The sequence below is a fragment of the Sinohyriopsis cumingii genome, chromosome 1 (genome assembly GCF_028554795.1).
Source record: "Sinohyriopsis cumingii isolate HCF-2022 chromosome 1, ASM2855479v2, whole genome shotgun sequence".
NCBI classification, from domain to species: domain Eukaryota; kingdom Metazoa; phylum Mollusca; class Bivalvia; order Unionida; family Unionidae; genus Sinohyriopsis; species Sinohyriopsis cumingii.
Window position 1 is genome coordinate 37,976,996 of NC_142961.1, and position 22,229 is coordinate 37,999,224.

General features: G+C 35.0%; 1 protein-coding gene across 2 annotated transcripts in view; it reads left to right on the forward strand.

Annotated features, from left to right (window-relative positions):
* LOC149806731 (peroxiredoxin 2-like) overlaps positions 1-16,904 on the forward strand; it is a 39,847-nt gene extending 22,943 nt beyond the window's left edge. For both annotated transcript variants that reach the window (XM_089956961.1, XM_089956955.1), the window contains 4 exons: positions 520-636; positions 10,164-10,286; positions 11,208-11,338; positions 15,705-16,904. In XM_089956961.1, the coding sequence (XP_089813087.1) occupies positions 520-636; positions 10,164-10,286; positions 11,208-11,338; positions 15,705-15,790 (457 nt within the window). In that variant the 3' untranslated portion in view covers positions 15,791-16,904. The remainder of the gene's footprint in view (positions 1-519; positions 637-10,163; positions 10,287-11,207; positions 11,339-15,704) is intronic.
* Positions 16,905-22,229: the final 5,325 nt, after the last annotated feature.

Below are 22,229 nucleotides of genomic sequence, written 5' to 3' on the forward strand. Positions count from 1 at the left end.
TGCACTATTTCATCAACTGTCTGGACAATAAATTTTCCAGATGTGATCCATGTATTCTGATGTATACAGGTAAAACGCTGTTATTCAATGGTGACCCTCTTGTAAGGCCATTACTTGTGCATTGAAAAGCAGACAGTGATACCAGTGTGCAAGCAGATGCCTATTGAAGTCTTAAAGAAGTCGCTTCTCCTACATTAAGATAAGGAAACTGTAGCCAGGGTCAAGGGATGTGAAAGGAGTAACCCATCTTGAGGGTGGAGAGAGGTATAAAAATATACCACTGATAATGGGGAAGATGACCTCTCCAGGGTGAGGTCTTTCAATGAGAGAAGAACAGTGTCCTTTTGAATAATCAGATGTCAGCAAATGAATGGATATGGTAATTTTTCTTAAATCCACGAACTAAAAAAGGGAAAAATAGGGCATTTGATCAGAGCATAGAAGTTGGTAGTTGTGATAATGCAAGTTTACATGTAAGCTGTATTAATTACATACTTGATTTTGCCATTTCTTTTGCAGCACTTTTGTTTGCCCAACAGAGATTATAGCCTTTAGTGACAGGGTAGAAGAATTCCGAGCCATCAACTGTGAAGTTGTAGCCTGCTCCACAGATAGCCATTTCTCTCACTTGGCATGGTAATATTTCTATCTTGAAATTGTGTCTTTCTTTATTTAACATTACAATTTTAGATCACATCTCATTGTGTTGCAATTAAAACAGACCTGCAACCCTTGCGATTCTGTCGTAAGTCTTAAAAAAATTACCTTTAAAATATAGACTTAGAGAATAAAAGGAAAAACTGTGGAAATACTATTGTTACAGTAAAATCCACATTATTGGCTTGTCCGTGTTTGCTTTGGATCCTGGTTTCATATTAGATTTAGTGGAGTTAGGGAACCAGACTAACTTTACAGTAGTACTTTTGTTGCTTCAAACTACACATATTGTTTCATGCGAAGCATCTGCATGATCAAACTGTTGATTCTAGAACTTTTTACAACTGGCATTCAGCAAGCGATACATGTTGAAGACAACAGAGGTAAATAAGCATCTTAAAATGTGTTAGTAATCGGTACAGATAAATAAAAAGCAATATTCAGATTCTTGTGAATAAAAACAAGAATGGACACAATTACGTTTCTTGGACATCACATGTCAATTTGAGTGTGTCTTGTGGTGGGAGAGGCACATGATGTCCAATAAATGTAATTATGTCCCTTCTTTTATTCCTGAAAATCTCATTATTCCTTTTTTATATTTCTGTACTGATTATTAACACTTTTGCCAAGATTTACGCCAAGTAGAGAGATAGCAAGAAGACATTGAGCTGCATAGGGTTTGTAACAAGTTTGTGCAACTGTACTAGAGGTAAATAAGGGCTGCATGTATTTTGCAAACTTTTGAGTGGAATGTAATGTCTACCATCACTTCAGCCATCTCGGGTCCCAAACTTTTCATAGCATAGCATGGGTACCTTTTTTATTTCAATGTATTGTGTGTTTGTGTGCATTTTGGATTTTTTATTGTAGCTTTAACAACTTCTCAGTCATATTGCTAAATGGTCTAAAGTGTTCACCTTTACCGGTCCCTGCTATCTCACCCATGTCCGTATGTGTTAAGAGTCTCAAGCTTGGCCAATGTGGGTATGTGAGAAAGCTTGCCAATGTGGGTATGTGAGAAAGCTTGCCAGTAGGATACTTTGGTTCTTACCTGGGTTCTTCCTCCACTAGCTATACTGGCTGCCATGTTTAGCCTATCATGCACTGAAAAATGGTGTTAAACCCCAAAACACCAACAACAGAAAAGTTCTCTAGATTTGCCCTTAAATGTTGGAAATAATACTGGTTATCAGAGATATGACAGTTTTTTAATGCACGGAATTATATACACTGTGTTGACTTTTGCAATCTATCAATGGTCATTCATATCATGAACAATGTGATTTCAGTGAAAAAAGTTACTTTCTGTCATACCAGAGCTCCGGGTTGCTGAGTGGTCTAAAGTGCTCACCTTCACTGCCTTCTCACCTCTGTCTGAGTGGGTTAAAGCCTCTGTCTTGGCCAGTATAGGTACGTGAGAAAGCTTGCTAGGAGCTTCCTGTGAGTCATTGGTTCTTCCTCCACCAATTATACTGGCTATCACTTTTTTCACGAATCTGCATGTATCAGGAGACAATGGTAGAGAGTGGCATTCATGCTTTGAAGTTAGGCACTACACCTGTAGCTTCTTGCCTCAAGTAAACAAAGGTCAGTGGGTCATGGTTCTTCCCAAGGTTTTCATGGGTTCTTCCTCTACCAGTTATGCTGGCTGCCATGTATCATGGCATTAAACCCTACAACAACATTGTCACTTTTTTTTACGAATCTACATACATCAGGAGACAATGGCAGAGAGTGGCATTCATGCTTTGAAGTAAGGCCCTACACCTGTAGCTTCCCGTCTCAAGTCAACAATAGTCAGTCAGTCAGTACAGTTTCTATGTTCAGTGTTGCACTTCACTGTTTCAAAAGCACATTAATTGTCAAATGAAAATATGGTCAAAAAAACAAACATTAAAACTAAAATATTAATTTGTGAGAAACAAATTTGGACCGAGAAATGCATCATTGATAAATTATGATATTAGTGTATTTGTTTCAAGCTATATCGCATCCTCTCTCTCTCTCACAGCCTCCCCTCCAGCTCAGTGGTGAATAAGTGGACAGAATAGAAGTCTTGAGTGACTGAAATTAGGGCAGTTTCAAACGGCTACAGGTCAATGTTGTGTATCGGTGTTTAAAAAGAAACACTGTTGACTGAAAATGTCTTTTGTTGTCACAAAACCAAATGCTATGAAACTAAGAAGATATTAATTTGTCAAAAACAAAGTTGGCCACTATGCTTTGTTAACAATTAGCAGTTGGGAAGATGTTGAGCTTTGATGTTAATTCTTAGCAACAGTTTTTTAAAAGAAACCGTTAACTTCTGAATGAAAAGTTTGTTTGTAATATGACTGAGAAACATAAACAAGTTGAGTTGTGTTATTTTAGTGTAAAATCAGATAAAAATTGTGCAGTACAACCTTGCTGTAATACTGTAGATGGGGTCCATAGAACCAGACCATGTTATAGACTGAACCATGTTATAACCAATCAAGTCAGTTAGCTGAAGAAAATGACGCCTTTACCTAAAATATGGCAGGTGAGTGGGAGGGTGGGTAATACAAGTGGAAGCAAAAATACATGCTTTTGATTAAATGAAGATAAACTATTCAGAAGAACTTTTGTATATTGACAACTTACATTTGTGTAGTACAATCCATAATCCATTAAGTATCGTACTTGTATATAATAAATTCATGAATTAAGTATAGATCACATTTTATAAACTTCATGTTTTACTCGCATCCCATTTGAAAACACAAATAATGTGTATTTATAATGAAATGGTAGTCCTCGTTTTGATCTATATCCGATTCACTACAACTGTCACAAGTAGCACATGGCTATAGCTGTTTACATGCTACATATACATGTACTTAAATTGGCCTGGATTTTGGTCAGTTGGAGAGAGTATCATCTTGCCAAAGCTACCCAGGGGATGATGCTATTGATTTGGAAATGAAACTGGAACATATTAAAAAAGTTTAACAAACATCTTTTCAAGATACCATGGCTTCAGTCAACATGATGGCCATATATTTATGGTTTGAAAAGATTGGAAGATTATTTGCATTTTATAATGCTGTTGGTAGCAACAGCAAGCATACTTTTTCCCTGCAGAAATGAAACTTTCATGTCACAATAAACATGTTCCATTCAGTTTGGAAAATGCAACAATCTGTCAGATTCCATTACTTTTATTTAAGTTTGGTGCTGACTTCCTTCGATGAAAGGTTATTTGTTTTTGTTGAAGACTAGTCGGCTTCCTGAAGTTACCACTAAGGAACGCCTTTGGAGGACCAAACATATCTGATGATGAATATGCAGGTATTCTGTTCTGTTCTGAGAAGGATTACTACAGAAGATATGAGGGTTCTGAAAGATTTAATTCAATGAGTGCAAAAAAGAGGAATTCTACTTACCATCCACATACAGAGGCCAGTCAAAATATATTAATTACTAGTGAGCGGCTGATAATCCAACACTTTCGTGCAAAAGAGGTATTATGAGATAGTCCTCCTTCCGGTTGATTTCCACTATCAGAAATATTGTTTTTAAAAAATAAATAAAAGTTTTGAAAAATGCAGAGATCTCATGACATAGCATACTCAGGCCAGATGTCAAAATAACTGGATTATGATATAACAATGCACTGTTAACATTGTCAATATCAACAGAGACTTTGTTTATCTTACAATAGATAAATTCCAGTGCAATTTATATCAAGTTTGATACCTCTGAATTTCTTCACTCCAAACCTTAGGCTGTATATACAGTTTAAACAGTAAATAATTTCGGTAAAATAAAATTGCCAGATGGTATAATTTGTTGCCAGTAAGGAATATAAATTGCAATTTGCGATGTTGGCAAAGCCCAGCATGATCCCTGAATAAGCTTTTTACACATTATTTTTCATACTCTTAAGAAGAAAAACACCCAATTTTTTTTAAAGTATCAGAAAAATACATGCATATGAAATTGCAGGAGCCATGCCACGATTTTCTTATATTAGAATTCATACACGATTTCTTCCCCAAAAATGATAATGAACTTTTTACACATTACTTTTCGTTCTTTGTAAGAAAAAACAATTGTATCAGAAAAGTACATGTATATGAAATTTTGGGAGCCATGCCACAACCAAGTGCCTTGTGATCAAATATCAGAATTGGTATGTTTGGACATCAAATTATAATCAACTGGTCAGAACTGGAGTATATGGTGACTCACGAAGCTGGTTGACAAGGTGTGGACTAACTGGAATAAATTTATAGGCAGTTAATTTACCTCATTTGGCGGAATGTTTAAAACTCCTGAATCATTTATGACTTCACTGGATTCATTTCTAATAAAATATTGTTGCTTGGTTGTGCTCTAAATTATAATCATTTAAACAAAATGGGAGTTCATGGCTTTCCCTAAAGCCAGTTTTCAGCGTTGGCTTATTTAATTGGCCATTAATTTGCTTCAGTCGGCAAAACTTAAAACCTTGAGCATTTTAATTAACGGATCATTCAGAAAAAATTGGAACAGACATAATACTCGGTGCATTCATATGAACTTCAAAATCACATTTGTGCAAAGACGTATGGGGGCCCCGAGTGGCCGAGTGGTCTAAAGCGCTCTCCGTTACGGATCACTGTCATCTCACCTCTGTCTGCGTGAGTTCGAGTCTCGGATTTGGCCAATGTGGATATGTGAGAAAGCTTGCCAGTAGCTTCTCGAGGGTCGGTGGTTCTTTCCGGGGATTTTCCGGTTTCTTCCTCCACCATTAATACTGGCCGCCATGTATAGCCTATCGCGTGCTGAAAAATGGCGTTAAACCCTACAACAACAACAACAAAAAGCAAAGACATATATTTTCTTTTCTGTCTCAATCTCGAAAACCATATGCTACTGATGAATTTTCTGACCCTCAGACTGCAAAGAAAGAAAGAAAGTGTCAGCTCTGAGAAGGAGGAGAGTTAATCTCTGAAATTTGTTAGAAAGTTTAAGAACAAGTGGATAAGTGAACTGGCAATTCTGTGATGTACATCCTTGATATCTGAACAATATATAACCTTCATAGTTGTATGGTTATATGCTTTCATATAAAATGATTTGAGCAGATCATAATAGAATATGTTGAGAAATTGAAAATATAATAAAGTATAAAATAATCCTGTCTGTTTCATATACAGAATATTCACACTGTAACACAGAGTGAAACACTTTCACAGAAATCAGATTGTATGCTTCTTACAAAGTACTGTACAAGTATTTTTCATTATTCAGCATGAGACAAGAAATCTTAAATATCATTTGTTTCCACTAATAACGAGGAATCACAGCTATGGGTTCATGACTGTTGAAAAGAATTGACTCAAGAGATTTCAGTTTTGACTGCTAAGATTTTAGAGTCAAGGGTCAACTGACTCTTTAGTTTTTAAATCTATTGAGAACCCTGAGAATTACTTCTAAAATTTCTCAACAATTAAATCTTATTATTTCAGTGTAACTTGAGCTTGTTGTAAACAGAAACAGTACTGTTCTGACCTTCAAATCTCATTTAACTGATACAATGATAAGATAACATAAATCCATAATACATGCCATCTGTATGGTCAAGTTGAGGAAAGGGTGTTATATGCATAGAAATTTAGAAACTATATCAATCTCAAAACAAGAATACGTATTTTGCTGCAGTGAAAATTTTACCAGGAATATGAGATCAGACTTTCAGTTATGACATTGCTGTTGTCCGACATCATTAACTTGTCTGTTTGAATGGAATCCATTTTCACAACTGTGAACAACATAACATTGTTTTTTTAAGAGACATTCAAGATAGAAACAAAATGCTACTGGTATCTTCAATGACTTTTGACAGTTCTTAGATTTAATCATTGTGCAGATGTTTACTGTTATACAGTGTCAAACATTGAGAGAAGGCTTGCAGGTTTACTGCAACTTTATGCCCCACATCCCCAAATATTGACCCTTTGTGCCTGGGCACACTTGGCTAGGAGAAAAAAGTAAAAAATACACCTACAACTTTTCATTAGTGGGCTGTTCATCAGTATCTTTGTTGACACTAGCAATGATCAAAGTTGACACTAGCAATGATCAAAGTTGAGAACAGTGATAAAAACTTTAAGATGGCAACGAACGTTTATTTGAAAACTTTAAGATTTTGAAAATCATGCATCTGGCAATAAAAAGCATTGTTGAGATTGAAATAATAACAAATCATGTGGAAACACAGTTTATGATTTAATTAATAAAATTTTTGTTTGGAAAGAATATTAATTAATGAAACCCAGGCTGAAATCATATTACAGTAGTATAAATAATTGTATTTTGTTTTTGTTGTTGATATATATTTCTGCCAAGCTGATCATTTTAAAACCCACACGATATGTAATGTCATCATGATTTGCTGAGCCTGTAAGTTGTAGTATAATGGGAAAAAAATAAAGTACCTTAATTTTGGGAAGAAATGAAAAGAGATTGTCCATGTTGTTTAAGATTAATTTCTTTTCCATGCAAGTTTTCAAAGTCATGGTCATCGTGGCCCTAAGAGTGTAAAAATATACTGGAATACAAAAGTGCCAGATGCACTATATCATGTTACAAGTATACTGGTAAACGTTTTTTTTTCTTTCTTTTTTTTTACTTCACCTACATTAGACTGTCTGGAACTAACTTGGAGCACACCACTGTTAGCTTGCTCATCATTACCAACATGGCAGCTTCTTATTATGAGCTATGAAAAACCTAAGAGCAAAAAGTTGTTTGGATTATTTTTTAACAAAAAAGGGAGAACTTGCTGTGTAATATGTGCAAAGCCTGAAATAAAGTGCACTTTTGTGTAAGAGACCTCATTTATGGCATCACCATCCATCAGTACTGTTTTTCAGAACTGTGCAACCGAGAGATTGCAGGTATGTTAGCTACACACACTAAATACAAATCTTTGTCACCAAAGACCACATCTGTCATTCTTGTCATCATTCATAACTTGTGTATGGACAGTGTTGTGTCAAAGAGCAGATTCTTAAAAATGGATTCGGTGCTTGATCCACATTGTTATAGAAAAGTCTTTTATGAGAAAATTTAGTGGCAAATTATTATTAATAAAAATGTAAGCACCTTGTCGGAAACTGCCATTAGCATTGCTGAAAAAGTATGGGCACGTTTGAGATCGCTGCAGACAATCACAAGAAGAATAAACACCCATGATATGTATCATTCTTTCACTGCAGAATGGATGACAATGACACTTATGGCACTATCTGCTGGTAATGCAACATTGGTGAAAGACGTTAAAACAATGATTGTGAGTGATCTTTCAACCAGGTTTTCAGGAAACAAGGATTTACTCCTGACAGCAACTGTTCTTGACAAGAGTGTTCAGTAAATTGTCTTTTCTGACTGACAATAATCAATTGGAAGCCTTCAGCCATTTGGCTTTGGCTGCATCCACTTCTTACAAGCCAAACTGGCCAGTGAAAGGTTAACAGGAATGCAAACAGGATTCACCTGCTGATGTTCCACATCTTACTGCATCACCTGCATTGTTAGCAGAGGATATCAGCACACCTGCATCTGACCAAAAAAAGAAATAGGACAGATGGGGGGGATGACTCTGACTGATTGCCTCTTTTCCTGTCTCGTCCACATTGGCTGTTGTCTGCATTGCTCTAAGAAAAGCATGTTCTAATTCACCAAAGACACCAATGCTGGTCTTGCTTCCATAGATTGTAAAAGTGGAAAAAGGTACTAAATCTGTTCCAACAAATGTAACTGAAGAAATTGAAAGCTACAAGGATAATGAGTCCATTCGTCTTGCTCAAAACCCATTAATGTGGTGGCAACATCAACATCAGTTCCTGTATTGTCCAGTTATGCGAGAGTTACTATGGATACCACCACTGTCTGACCCTTCTGAAAGGGTCTTTAGTACTGCAGGAGCTGTTGTTTCAAGCCAAAGAGCAGCAATTGGTGCAGATAATTTTGATGTGCTACTATTTCTCAAGACATGCATAGCCATATCATTCTCTTCTTTATGCAAACTATGAACTCCGGACTTTGACAGAGGATTCAATCAAGGGGGTTAGAACATAAGTTATTCTTGAAAAATATTCATTTGCAGATCTTTTATTTGAAACACAGCTAGATAAACTGACATGCTAAAGACCAGCTCTAATTTGTTTTCAGTTATAAAGGATTTTGTTTTATCTAGTCATATTGATATTTTTCTTTTCTCTCTTTTCCTGGAGACACTGTTACAAAGTTGTACAAAGAGAGACAAGGTTTTCATCAATGATCAAGTTGTATACAAGTTTCATTTTGCTATTTACAACAAATACTGTTTCTAGTTAACCAGAGTTGGTTCTTCTGTGGTTTTTTTTGAGCTGCATGTTCAAGCAATAATTATCTCTGGTGGATACCAACAAAGGTTTGGAGATGCTACTAATTTACTGTATTATTCATTTTTCTAATCAATGGAGGACATTTGTCAGTGTGTTAACTTTTGATTATATCTATTTTTGTTTATTTTTGTCGCATGTCATGGTTGTACTGTAAGACATGAATTTTCAATCCATTTTAGTTTGTAAACCAAAAGACCTTTCTAATGAGGCAAAATAATTTAAAACTTTTTTCTCAATATTTTTGATTCCCGCTGGTAAGTTTTCACTCGTGTTCATGTGTTAATCATTTTCTATATCAGTAATGTAATTACTTGTATGTTTTGATTAAATAACAGTGAGATTATATTTTCATAATGAGATTATTACATGCAAGAAAATTACTCATTGTTTCATTACTATATATTTACTATTTCTGTTTGGGGGCCCCCGAGTGGTCTAAAGCGCTCACCATTACGGATCACTGCCATCTCACCTCTGTCTGCTTGGGTTCGAGTCTTGGATTCAGCCAATGTGGGTATCTGAAAAAGCTTGCCAGTAGCTTCTCTTTGGTCGGTGGTACTTTCTGGGGTTTTCCCGGGTTCTTCCTCCACCATTAATACTGGCCGCCATGTGTAGCCGATCGTGTGCTGAAAAATGTGTTAAGCTTTACAACAACAACAACTACTATTTCTATTTGAACCATAAATGCTGTCCATGACCAATACATATTGATTTGTATGACCATACAAACATGCCATATAGCAATATATGGCAATGTAATTTCTCTGCCTTTACCAATAATAGGCATCTTACCTCTGTCAGTGTGGGTTTGACTCTCTGAGTCGGCCACTGTCGGTATTTGAGAAAACTTGCCAGTAGACTCCCATGGATGGGTGGTTCGTACCTGGGTTTTCCTGGTTCTTCCACCAGTTATATTGGCCACCTTGCATGGCCTATCTTGCACTTAAAACTGGCGTTCAACAAAATTTAATGCTGTTTTATTTTCCTGGCAATACTTACCCTACTTTTGCCAGACAAGACCCAGTCATGTATATCAACAAATGTATACAACCGTTTTTGAGTTTCTTATGTAGAGTTTACTGTATTTCCCCACATTTTCTTTTCTAGGATCAATACACCAAGAAAGCAGGGTGGTTTGGGCAGCATGAATATACCTCTCCTGGCTGACAAAACCTGTGAGATCTCCAGCGCTTACGGAGTTCTTAAGGAAGATGAAGGAGTGGCATTCAGGTAAGTTGTCCAGCTTGTTGATTCATATTTAATGAAGCATATATGATGGTGTTACTTGGCAGATTTATATCTTGTGTGTTAAGAATCCATGCCAGGGAGCACTGATATTTGAACAGAAAAGTTTTTTTTTTTTTAAATGGGTTCTTTTGAAATTATAATTTACTGCTGGTGAATATAATAGGCTGGATGAAAAATTTGAAGTGCTGTTGATTCTTTTGTATGTATACATAATTAGGTCACCATAAAGATGCAAACTTGCTACAAAATTTTAAAAAATGCAAACTTTCTAGAAAATTAATAGAAAAGAATGTGTCTAAAATTATTTCATCAGTATAAACTGTCAAGACTTCCTTTGTGGTTGCCATGATGACAAGAATAAAAGACTTCCTAAGTGGATGCCATGATGACCAGAATAAAAGACTTCCGATTAGTTGTCATGATGGCCAGAAATAAGCATACTTTTGGAAAAGTGACATGTACTTGGTTCATATTTATGGTATTTTATTAAAGAATTAACACTGTATAAACATTGATGAAGATGGTAACTATGCTTACCAACATGATTTTGAACAAGTTGCACATGTAAAGTACCTGCCAGGCCTGGCAGTCAAAAGAATTAGGTACATGACAGATCCATCACATGCATGTTCAGAGCTTTGTTCACATCCCAAGATCACTTGTTCCCCTTTTTTTTTATCCCATCTCTGTCTTTAAATATTGTTTACTAACTACTTTATGGTTACAGAGGTTTGTTCACATCCCAAGATCACTTGTTCCCCCTTTTATATACCATCCTTGTCTTTAAATATTGTTTACTACTTTGTTTACAGAGGTTTGTTCACATCCCAAGATCACTTGTTCCTCCTTTTATATCCCATCCTTGTCTTTAAATATTGCTTACTAACTACTTTATGTTTACAGAGGATTGTTTATAATTGATGGAAAGGGGAACCTACGACAGATCACAGTGAATGATATGCCTGTGGGTCGATCAGTTGATGAAACCTTGAGACTAGTTCAGGCTTTCCAGTTCACAGACAAGCATGGAGAAGGTATCAATTTTGAGCAGAAATAAGCTATGTTATTTTTGATGCACCATGCATGTGTAAACTAATCATTCAAGTTAACACAACTTAAAATGAAGTTTAATTGATGATCTTATCATTTTGAGGTAGAAGAAACCTGGAAGTCTCTGATGAATCCATCAGACCTATATATGGACACATTTTTTTCTTTTTACTCTCCCACATGCCATACACGGAAAATTTAATCCAAGATTTCAGAGGTTGAGAGATGTGATGTTATTACTACTTACCAGGCCTTTGTATGTGTGTGTGTGTGTCTGTTGGCGATGTAATTGGTATAGTTTTTATTCCCACTGGAATATACAAATTAACACTCTTCTCACAAGGCAGATTGGAGTGGCAACTCATTGCATAATGCTGGAGGCTATTTGATATGAAAATAGTAGATTATGAACTGAGTGGATTTAGAACTATAGTGAAATGTCTCAATGTCGCAGCTCACAACAAAGAAAGTAAATGTCATGGACACCTTGTGCAGTATAAAAAAAAACCTCATAAACTGTCAGATACGTACCTTGGGTGGCAGGGGTCAATATTTTTTAATATGACCACTGGACTTTATATTTTATATCTTTGAGTCTCCTGGAAAATGATGCTGCATAAAGCTTTTGATGTTATTTGTAGTGACTGATGCCAACATTGTCTCTTCCTTCACAGGATCTGCATTGATTGATATTCAAATAGAATTCCTTCACTAGATCTGTATTGATTGATATCCAAATAGAATTCCATCACAAGATCTGCATTGACTGATATCCAAATAGAATTCCTTCACTACATATGCATTGATTGATATCCAAATAAAATTCCTTCTCTAGATCTGTATTGATTGATATCCAAATAGAATTCCTTCACATGATCTGTATTGATTGATATCCAAATAGAATTCCTTCACTAGATCTGCATTGATTGATATCTAAATAGAATTCCTTCACAAGATCTGTATTGATTGATATCCAAATATAATCCCTTCACTAGATCTGTATTGATTGATATCCAAATAGAATTCCTTCACTAGGTCTGTAGTGAACGATGTCCAAAATAGTCAGCCTCTTCCTTCACTAGATTTTGGTAAAATTGTAATTTTTTGCAGCGATCTTCCATGTCAGATTTTGAGAATAGGCCTCAGTTTCAACTATGTCAAGATCAGGTGACTGTAATAGTCATTCAGGGTTGTCAATATTCCTTTAACAGGTGACTGTAACAGTCATTAAAGGTTGTCAGTATTGCTTTCCAGTTTCTAGGCACAAGATCATGCAGAATTGTGGTATTATGTATTGACATCATGAAATAGAAATTGTGCAAAATGAAATTTTGTTTTCAGTAATAAAAAGTCAGTAGTATACTATTTTATGCTTATATTTCCAACTTCCATAGGCTTTGACCAAAGTACCCACTCAAAGATATATATTGCAGCCCTAGGGCACCAATCCTGATGTTATTTCAGTGTATTCCAAGGCACCCAGGTCAATACATTTTTCAGTAGTTCTTCGCACATAGACGTTTTTTTGCCTTGTGATGATAACGAGGCTTTACAGCTGAAAATATTTTATTTCAGTATATTTTAGGCCTCTTCTTTGCTCAATTTTTTTTTTATTGGCAGATGCTGTCATCTTTTCAGTTTCATGAAACCAGTGGTTCTTAACCTTGGGGTTGCAACTAAAACTGGTGGTCATGCTGTTTCAAGTTGGTCACTGATAATAATCTTAAATTTGCTGCCCAAGAGTGTTTTTTTAGCTTTTGATGGGTGGAGGTGATGGGTCATGAGGCAAATATGACAAACCTAATCTGGGTCACTATATAAAAGTTTAATAACTGCTGTATTAAACCATAATCATGAATTTTACACTGAACTGACCTCGTGGCTATTTTTTTATTTTTGAGGTACATATTGGTTGCAAGTATCAGTTATCTCTCTGAAGCTTAGTTTATCTTCACCACATTCGAAAGTTGACAATTTCCTGATTCATTTTTGACATTTCTTTGTTGATCATACTTGCTCACCATCTATGCATTTTCTACAACTTTCTAGTGAAATTCTGTAGCCAACTGTCGTTGCTTGTTTGATATTTTGTGTCGTATGTCGCCCATTATTTCAGCATCACATTGAAGAATAGCCCACTCACTTTTTATCGGAACATTGGTAAAAGAATATATCAAACATTTGTCCAGACACAAAATCTCGGTTTCACGTCAAACAAGCAATTTCTTGATCAATTTATGAATTACATTTGTGACATTGACAAATCACTTGACCACAGTACAATGTTCCTGTAGACCAAGTTCATTGCTCAGGGCTCAGACTAGCCTTTCTAATTTTGGTAGTCACTTTTGTCACCAATCCTATATAGAGTCCCCATACATTTTTTGTCTCCACATTTTTGGAGCCATGTTTGTCCTGGAATAGTCTCATTGCATTTGGAATTTGGGAAGATTGTTGGTTTTCTCCATTCTTTGAGGAAATGGTTGATTCAGCACCATATTGCGTGTGTCAGCAGCATCTACATAATTACGCAACTTGAAAAATCCAAGCACCAAGAGTTTTTTATCTTTACACTTTGAGTGCTCAGTGGCAAGCTAAGTTCTCTCTTTCAAACACTGATAGTAGCTTAAACAAAGTCAAGAATATAAGTGAAGTCTTAATATATTGTACCTGGGTCAGCCACACTCACATGTGAACTCTGAATGTTGGAGAAAGTGATTTCTCATTGCTGTCTAAAATGGGCAGTATGTCGAGAAAATTGGGAAAGTGAGTTGGGTGTTGGTATACACTGTTCAGATATATAAACTGCCATTGACCAATTTTGGTGATTTGATATGTGCCTCCTGAATTCAGTTTATTTGGGTTGTGTTGAACCCTGACCTACCAGTACATTATCTGATAGAATATATGGATTTATAGAATATATGGATTTATGGATGAGTACAGTGCTGAACTTGAAATTTCACCTTTCCACTGAACTTGAGGATGTCCATTCAGCTTGATATAAGGGGAATATTATGGATGTTGTCAATACAGTATCCGTATTTTGGCGTATTGCAGCAAACTCGTGGAGAGTTTGTACTGTGGATGATATGATTGTGATTAATGATCAATAAAAATCTAAATTCATTTTTTCATAATTGCAATAGTAGTTCTGGTAATTGAAATAGTAGTACTGAGTGGCCGAGTGGTCTAAAGCGTTGTCCGTTACGGATCACTGCCATCTCACCTCTGTCTGCGCCGGTTCGAGTCTCAGATTCAGCCAATGTAGGTATGTGAGAAAGCATGCCAGTAGCTTCTCGTGGGTCGGTGGTTCTTTCTGGGGTTTTCCCGGGTTCTTCCTCCACCATTAGTACTGGCCGCCATATATAGCCTATCGTGTGCTGAAAAATGGCGTTAAACCCCACAAAAAAAAAAAAAAAAAAAAAAAAAGTACTGATAAAGTGGTCAGTCCATAAAAGGTGTTTAATTCTTTTTGGAAAATTCATGAGCGATTTGCTGCTTGATAGAAACCAGCCTCAAAGGCTTTCTGTTGCAGAATTACAGTGTTAACTCTAAAGTTCTATTGTAGAGAACAAATTCACCCACTTTAGTACATAGAAAACCTATATTACTTGGCATCATTGTAAAGGTCAGTTTTGACAAATATTAAACTTGTGCAAATTTTTGTGTTCCTCATTTTGGTTTATATCTAACATAAGGATGTCAGAGATCTTTATCAGTTCTTTGTGGTCACATCTTAAAATCTCCCATTTTCTGGTGTGTCACATCTTAAAATCTCCTATTTTCTGGTGTGTCACATCTTAAAATCTCCCATTTTCTGGTGTGTCACATCTTAAAATCTCCCATTTTCTGGTGTAATTTAGTTTGATGTATAGAAAACGTACATGGCATCACAGTAAAGATTAAGTTATACTATACTTTATGTATGAGTCTAGTTTGAACTGGAATGACATCACAGCCTTTTTAAAGTGGTACAGTGGAACCTGTCTTGAAAGACCACCACTTCTGCCAAAACATAATGGTCTCTCATGACAGGTGGTCTCTCATAATAGGTCATAACACTATATAATCAAGACATCTGTACATGGAGAACCTGGTCTGTCAAGGCAGGTGGTCTTTCATAGCAGTGGTCTCTCAAGACAGGTTTTACTGTACTACCAAACCTCGACTAAATTCGGGGTTAGACCTGTCAGAATGACTTGATATGATTTTGAAGTATGATTTTGAGGAGGAAGAAAATTTAGTTCAAAACAGAATAGATGCCATCACTCTTTGAATGCAATAGAAGGAAAATTTTATGCAACGCAACAGCTAGATTTCATAATTTTTCTTTTTTTCTGCTTTCAGTCTGTCCTGCTAATTGGAAGCCTGGTTCTGACACCATGAAGCCCAGCCCTAAAGAAAGCCAGAGCTATTTCAAGGCCCATCACTAATTAATTATGATCAAGCGTTGTTTACATGATAAGCTTACGTCCCGTGTGCATTCCTCACTGCCATGTGCCACTAGATCTTATTTTCTCTGGGTATTCAAATGGTTTTCACAAATTTTGTCATTTTACATGCTTTATTTCAGATACTTCAGTTAGAGATTTGAGAACATGTTATAACTTACATGATACACATGTGCATTATTGCACAATATTTTTCTTTTCAGCAAGATATTTCACTCATTTTCCACTGTAATTGTGCAAGCTACCTGCACAACATTGCAGAGGGAATAATCTTGTTAAGATAATTTCCATCATGTACATTAATTAGCTTTCAGGTCTGTTACAGTTTTCATCTGTTGCAATAATTTGGAGATCTTTTTACATACTCTTCACTTTTAGTGAATTCTTTATCTTATATTTTGCCTTACTTTGTTTATGATATTTCACTTTTGTTAGATTTTGCATTAACAAGTAGGTAGATGCTACCCAGTTGGCCTTTATATTTTTGTGAGTACTGAAAAATCAGGCTGTGATGTTTGTCTTGTGTTTGATATTGTGCCACAGAAATGAGAAAAATTGAGTAAAAAGAAAACCTTGTGTAATTTAGAATTATGTACTACCAACAAATTTAGTGATGTTAGTGGAAAATAGTTGTGACCTTCTGACAACATAGATTTGGGGGTTTTTTGCCTTTTATAAGAGGAAGTGTTGACTGAAATCCTTCACACTTCTGTAGTTTACTCTGCAGTACAGTTTACTTCACATTAATACAAATCACAGGAAGTACAGGGTTGATTTATTTTGTTGTATTATTGTGAAAAATATTTGCATAAAAATGTAATGAACCTGACTTGAAATTCATGAATTAGATTATAATGATATACTTGCATAATTTCCTTTGTTTTGAATCTGTGAAAAAGTCATGAAAATTTACAAAACTCTGATGAATCAAGCATGCAAATATTTGTTTTTGATCGTGTCATTGTTAGATTATGCTGTGGAAAAGAAATACCTGTAAATGCAAGCATTTTCATTTTTAGTCTGTATGATGTACCAAACATAATAATTTACAGATTAGAGGCACTGTGTCTTTGAACAATAAATGATTTGAATTCAATGCTTGTTATGTTGTATTTAACCAGATTTCCAATCTTTAGATAAACTTGAATTTGAAGCAGTTCCAGATTGCAGATGAGTCTCCTCTTGATATGTTAGTTGTTCAACTATTGCTTGAATAATATGTTCTGAATGGTGACTGTTTGTTAACTTCAGGATAAATACTTGGGTGTATGACATGTTGTGGGCTTCAGTGTTATGAATGGAGATGGTTTGAGGATAAATAGTTGGGTGTATGACATATTTTGGGTTTCAGTATTATGAATGCTGACAGTTTGAGGATAAATATTTGGGTGTATAACATTTTGGGTTTCAGTATTCTGAATGCTGACAGTTTGAGGATAAATACTTGGGTGTATGACATAGTTTTAGTTTCAGTATTCTGAATGCTGACAGTTTGAGGATAAATGCTTGGGTGTATGACATTTTTGGTTTCAGTATTCTGAATGCTGACAGTTTGAGGATAAATACTTGGGTGTATGACATTTTTGGTTTCAGTATTCAGAATGCTGACAGTTTGAGGATAAACACTTGGGTGTATGACATTTTTGGTTTCAGTATTCTGAATGCTGACAGTTTGAGGATAAATACTTGGGTGTATGATATATTTTTGGTTTCAGTATTCTGAATGCTGACAGTTTGAGGATAAATATTTAGGAGTATGACATTTTTGGTTTCAGTATTCTGAATGCTGACAGTTGAGGATAAATACTTGGGTGTATGACATTTTTGGTTTCAGTATTCTGAATGCTGACAGTTTGAGGATAAATACTTGGGGTGTATGACATATTTTTGGTTTCAGTATTCTGAATGCTGACAGTTTGAGGATAAATATTTAGTTGTATGACATATTTTTGGTTTCAGTATTCTGAATGCTGACAGATTGAGGATAAATATTTAGGTGTATGACATTTTTGGTTTCAGTATTCTGAATGCTGACAGTTTGAGGATAAATGCTTGGGTGTATGACATTTTTGGTTTCAGTATTCTGAATGCTGACAGTTTGAGGATAATTACTTGGGTGTATGACATATTTTTGGTTTCAGTATTCTGAATGCTGACAGTTCAAGGATAAATATTTAGGAGTATGACATTTTTATTTCAGTATTCTGAATGCTGACAGTTTGAGGATAAATACTTGGGTGTATGACATTTTTGGTTTCAGTATTCTGAATTCTGACAGTTTGAGGATAAATACTTGGGTGTATGACATTTTCAGTTTCAGTATTCTGAATGCTGACAGTTTGAGGATAAATACTTGGGTGTATGACATATTTTTGGTTTCAGTATTATGAATGCTGACAGTATGAGGATAAATACTTGGGTGTATGACATTGTGGGTTTCAGTATTCTGAATGCTGACAGTTTGAGGATAAATACTTGGGTGTATGACATATTTGGGTTCAGTATTATGAATGCTGACAGTATGAGGATAAATACTTGGGTGTATGACATTGTGGGTTTCAGTATTCAGAATGCTGACAGTTTGAGGATAAATACTTGGGTGTATGACATTTTTGGTTTCAGTATTATGAATGCTGACAGTATGAGGATAAATACTTGGGTGTATGACATTTTTGGTTTCAGTATTCTGAATGCTGACAGTTTGAGGATAAATACTTGGGTGTATGACATTGTGGGTTTCAGTATTCTGAATGCTGACAGTTTGAGGATAAATACTTGGGTGTTGGACATTGTGGGGTTCAGTATTCTGAATGCTGACAGTTTGAGGATAAATAATTGGGTGTATGACATTGTGGGTTTCAGTATTCTGAATGCTGACAGTTTGAGGATAAATACTTGGGTGTATGACATTGTGGGTTTCAGTAATCAAGATAATCATTTGTGAAATAAAGGTGTTAATCATACAGTGATGATTAATATTAAAAAATGTAAAAACATTTTAAAAATTGGCCTTTCAGTTTTGTTGCAATAGCCATTTTGTACAGCTTTGTGGATGCTATCTGTTAATATCTACCCATGTCATAGCTCAATTTTTTACTGATTTCAGTCCCTCCATGCCTATGGTTTGGTCTGTATTTTGTGCTTTTTACCAAATATAGGTATAGAGATATAAAGAGTAATAAATGGTGAAAGGATTATTTAGAGTAGTATGTTTGTAATAGTGATGTTTAACATTATCTTTAGAGTTGTATTCTTCCTTGAGAGCTTTCATCATGTTCACCTCTCCAGGCCATCAGTATTTTCAGTACTTTGTTCCTTTCCCCATGATATGGTGCGGGTATATCATTTTATCCTTGTCTATCCAATTAGGGGCCATCCATTTAGTACGTACGCAAATATCTGGCAAAGCTTGACCCCTCCCTGTACACATGCATACCTTTTTACACACACACCCCTGCGTGCATACATTTGACACGCACACACACACAATTCTATAGAACGGCCTATATTTAATTAACACAAACGATCAAGGATTAATAATATTAATGTGTATAATAAAACTGTCCACCGACATTGAATGTTTGGCTGCATCAAAGAAATAAGCTGTGTAACTTTAAAAAAGTTTGCTGTCTGCTAAAATTCAAACGCCAACTGAACCCAGTCGAACAGGTTACAAATTTGACAAATTATCCAGGTCTCCCCACCCACCCCCGTTTCCTATGCGTACATACATTATCAGTAGACCACCCCTTATATGCAAGCGTATGCATTTGGATTAACCCACTTCCATGTGTACGTACTAATTGGACTGCCCCTTGCACATTGCGTTTACCATTTTCATGTATTTTTTTTCATATCCTTTAATTTTTCATACACAGTCCAGCTATATAAAAGTAATTGTTTAAATTATCAATATTTTTCGTAGATATCACTTTGTATTCATCGAAAAACCCTTTAAATTATTATATATAAAAGTGCCACTAAGAAAATATACGTTTGCAAAAAAGATCAAAGATGCCATATTTCCATTTTGTGTTCACAAAACTTAGTGAGAATATAATCCTGATCATACAGAATTACGGTGGGGCTTTTTGTTGTTTTATTTAAAATTGGGAAGGTTACCATTTTAAACTTCTTCGAAAATTTTCAGAGGTTCAATTAAGATATATCCAATGAAGAGAGTATTGTTTTGCCATGTGTATGGTATAAATAATGAATAACTTTGGGTAAGTTCTTAAGTGAGGCATTGTATAATGAAACGAGTGTTTAAGAAATAAAAGAACCACCATTTATGATTTTGCAGAAAGGTTCCTTTTCAGTTATTAATTTTTAAGTTTTTATTTATGTCTTAATTGTTAATTAGTTCCCTTTTATAAATCTGTCACTGTAAGGAAACACCACGTTTTAAAATGAGCTCAGAAGCCCTTTGATTTTTTTCTTATCCAGCAAAAATTATATCTCGGTATTTGCTAAAGTGAAGACCGCAGACCATTGGTCAACTAGTCTTATTGTTTCATTATAGTCATACAAATATAAAATATAAAAACCTTGCCAGTTTCTATCGTAAATTTGAAAGTCACTGACACTGGTAAATTGATTCATATATGTACTGTTTTTGACTCGTGGGGGGGGGGTGGTTTGGTGGTGGGGATAATTTTATTGCACATCTTTATTGGCGAGCATAAATAACAAGTGATGTGATGTATGATTGCTTGTCGTTACATTTGTATGGACAATGGCCTCACATTGACAGATTTTCATTTCTCTAAAGATAGCCTCATTTCCTTATTGGTAGCCTCAATGATTTGACATCTTTTGTCGAATCTTGCCTTGTATTCGGTTTCATCTGGAATAGCCTGACCAAAGCTCTATGCATATTTGATTGACATGTAAATAACACTACATAGCCATGTGGTTGTTGTGATAATGTACATCATTATTAAAACAAGAATGAATCATTGATTTAGAGGTTTTAATTGATAATGGAATATAGTAGGGTCCTAGTATGCGAGGAATTTCACAATCATCAGGTAACTGAAAATACAGATTACAATTGACCTGTAACCTATCTTTTCTCACTTAACAAAACCTTTAATAAATACGGTCATGCACACTAACACAATGTTGTTCACATCTCTCTCATGCACATACAAACACATTAGTGGAAAATGGCTTTTTTAAAAGTTCATTTATTGTTTAGTGCAATTTGATAACGAGGTCGCTTGCTGTAAGATTACAAGTTGCACTTAATGTCTGAAAATGGGCTCATATCATTGCATGCAAATTTACCGATAACTGATACACATAACTAATACCCATAACTAATACCAATAATACCCATAACCAATACCCATATTTTTTACCCATAACTAATACCCATAATACCCATAACTAATACCCATATTACACAACTAATACTCATAACTAATACCCATATTGCACAACTAATACCCATAACTAATACCCATATTACACATAACTAATACCATAACCAATACCCATATTACACATAACTAATACCCATAAATAGTACCCATATTACACAGAACTAATACCCATAATACCCATAACTAATACCCATATTACACATAACTAATACCCATAATACACATAACTAATACCCATAATACCCATAACTAATGCCCATATTACACTTAACTAATACCCATAAATAGTACCCATATTACACATAACTAATACCCATAACTAATACTCATAATACCCATATTACACATAACTAATGCCATAACTAATACCCATATTACACATAACTAATACCCATAACTAATACTCATAATACCCATATTACACATAACTAATACCCATAACTAATACTCATAATACCCATATTACACATAACTAATACCCATAACTAATACTCATAATACCCATATTACACATAACTAATACTCATAATGCCCATATTACATGTAACTAATACCCATAACTAATACTCATAATACCTATATTACACATAACTAATGCCATAACTAATACCCATATTACACATAACTAATACCCATAATACTCATAATACCCATATTACACATAACTAATAACTTGTACCCATATTACACATAACTAATACCCATATTGCACGTAACTAATACCCATAACTAATACCCATATTACTCATAACTAATACCTAACCAATACCCATATTACACATAACTAATACCCATAATACCCGTAACTAATACCCATATTACACAACTAATACCCATAATACACATAACTAATACCCATATTTTTTACACATAACTAATACCCATAACTAATACCCATATTACACAACTAATACCCATAATACCCATAACTAATACCCATATTACACAACTAATACCCATATTACACATAACTAATACCATAACCAATACGCATATTTCACATAACTAATACCCATAACTAATACTCATATTAC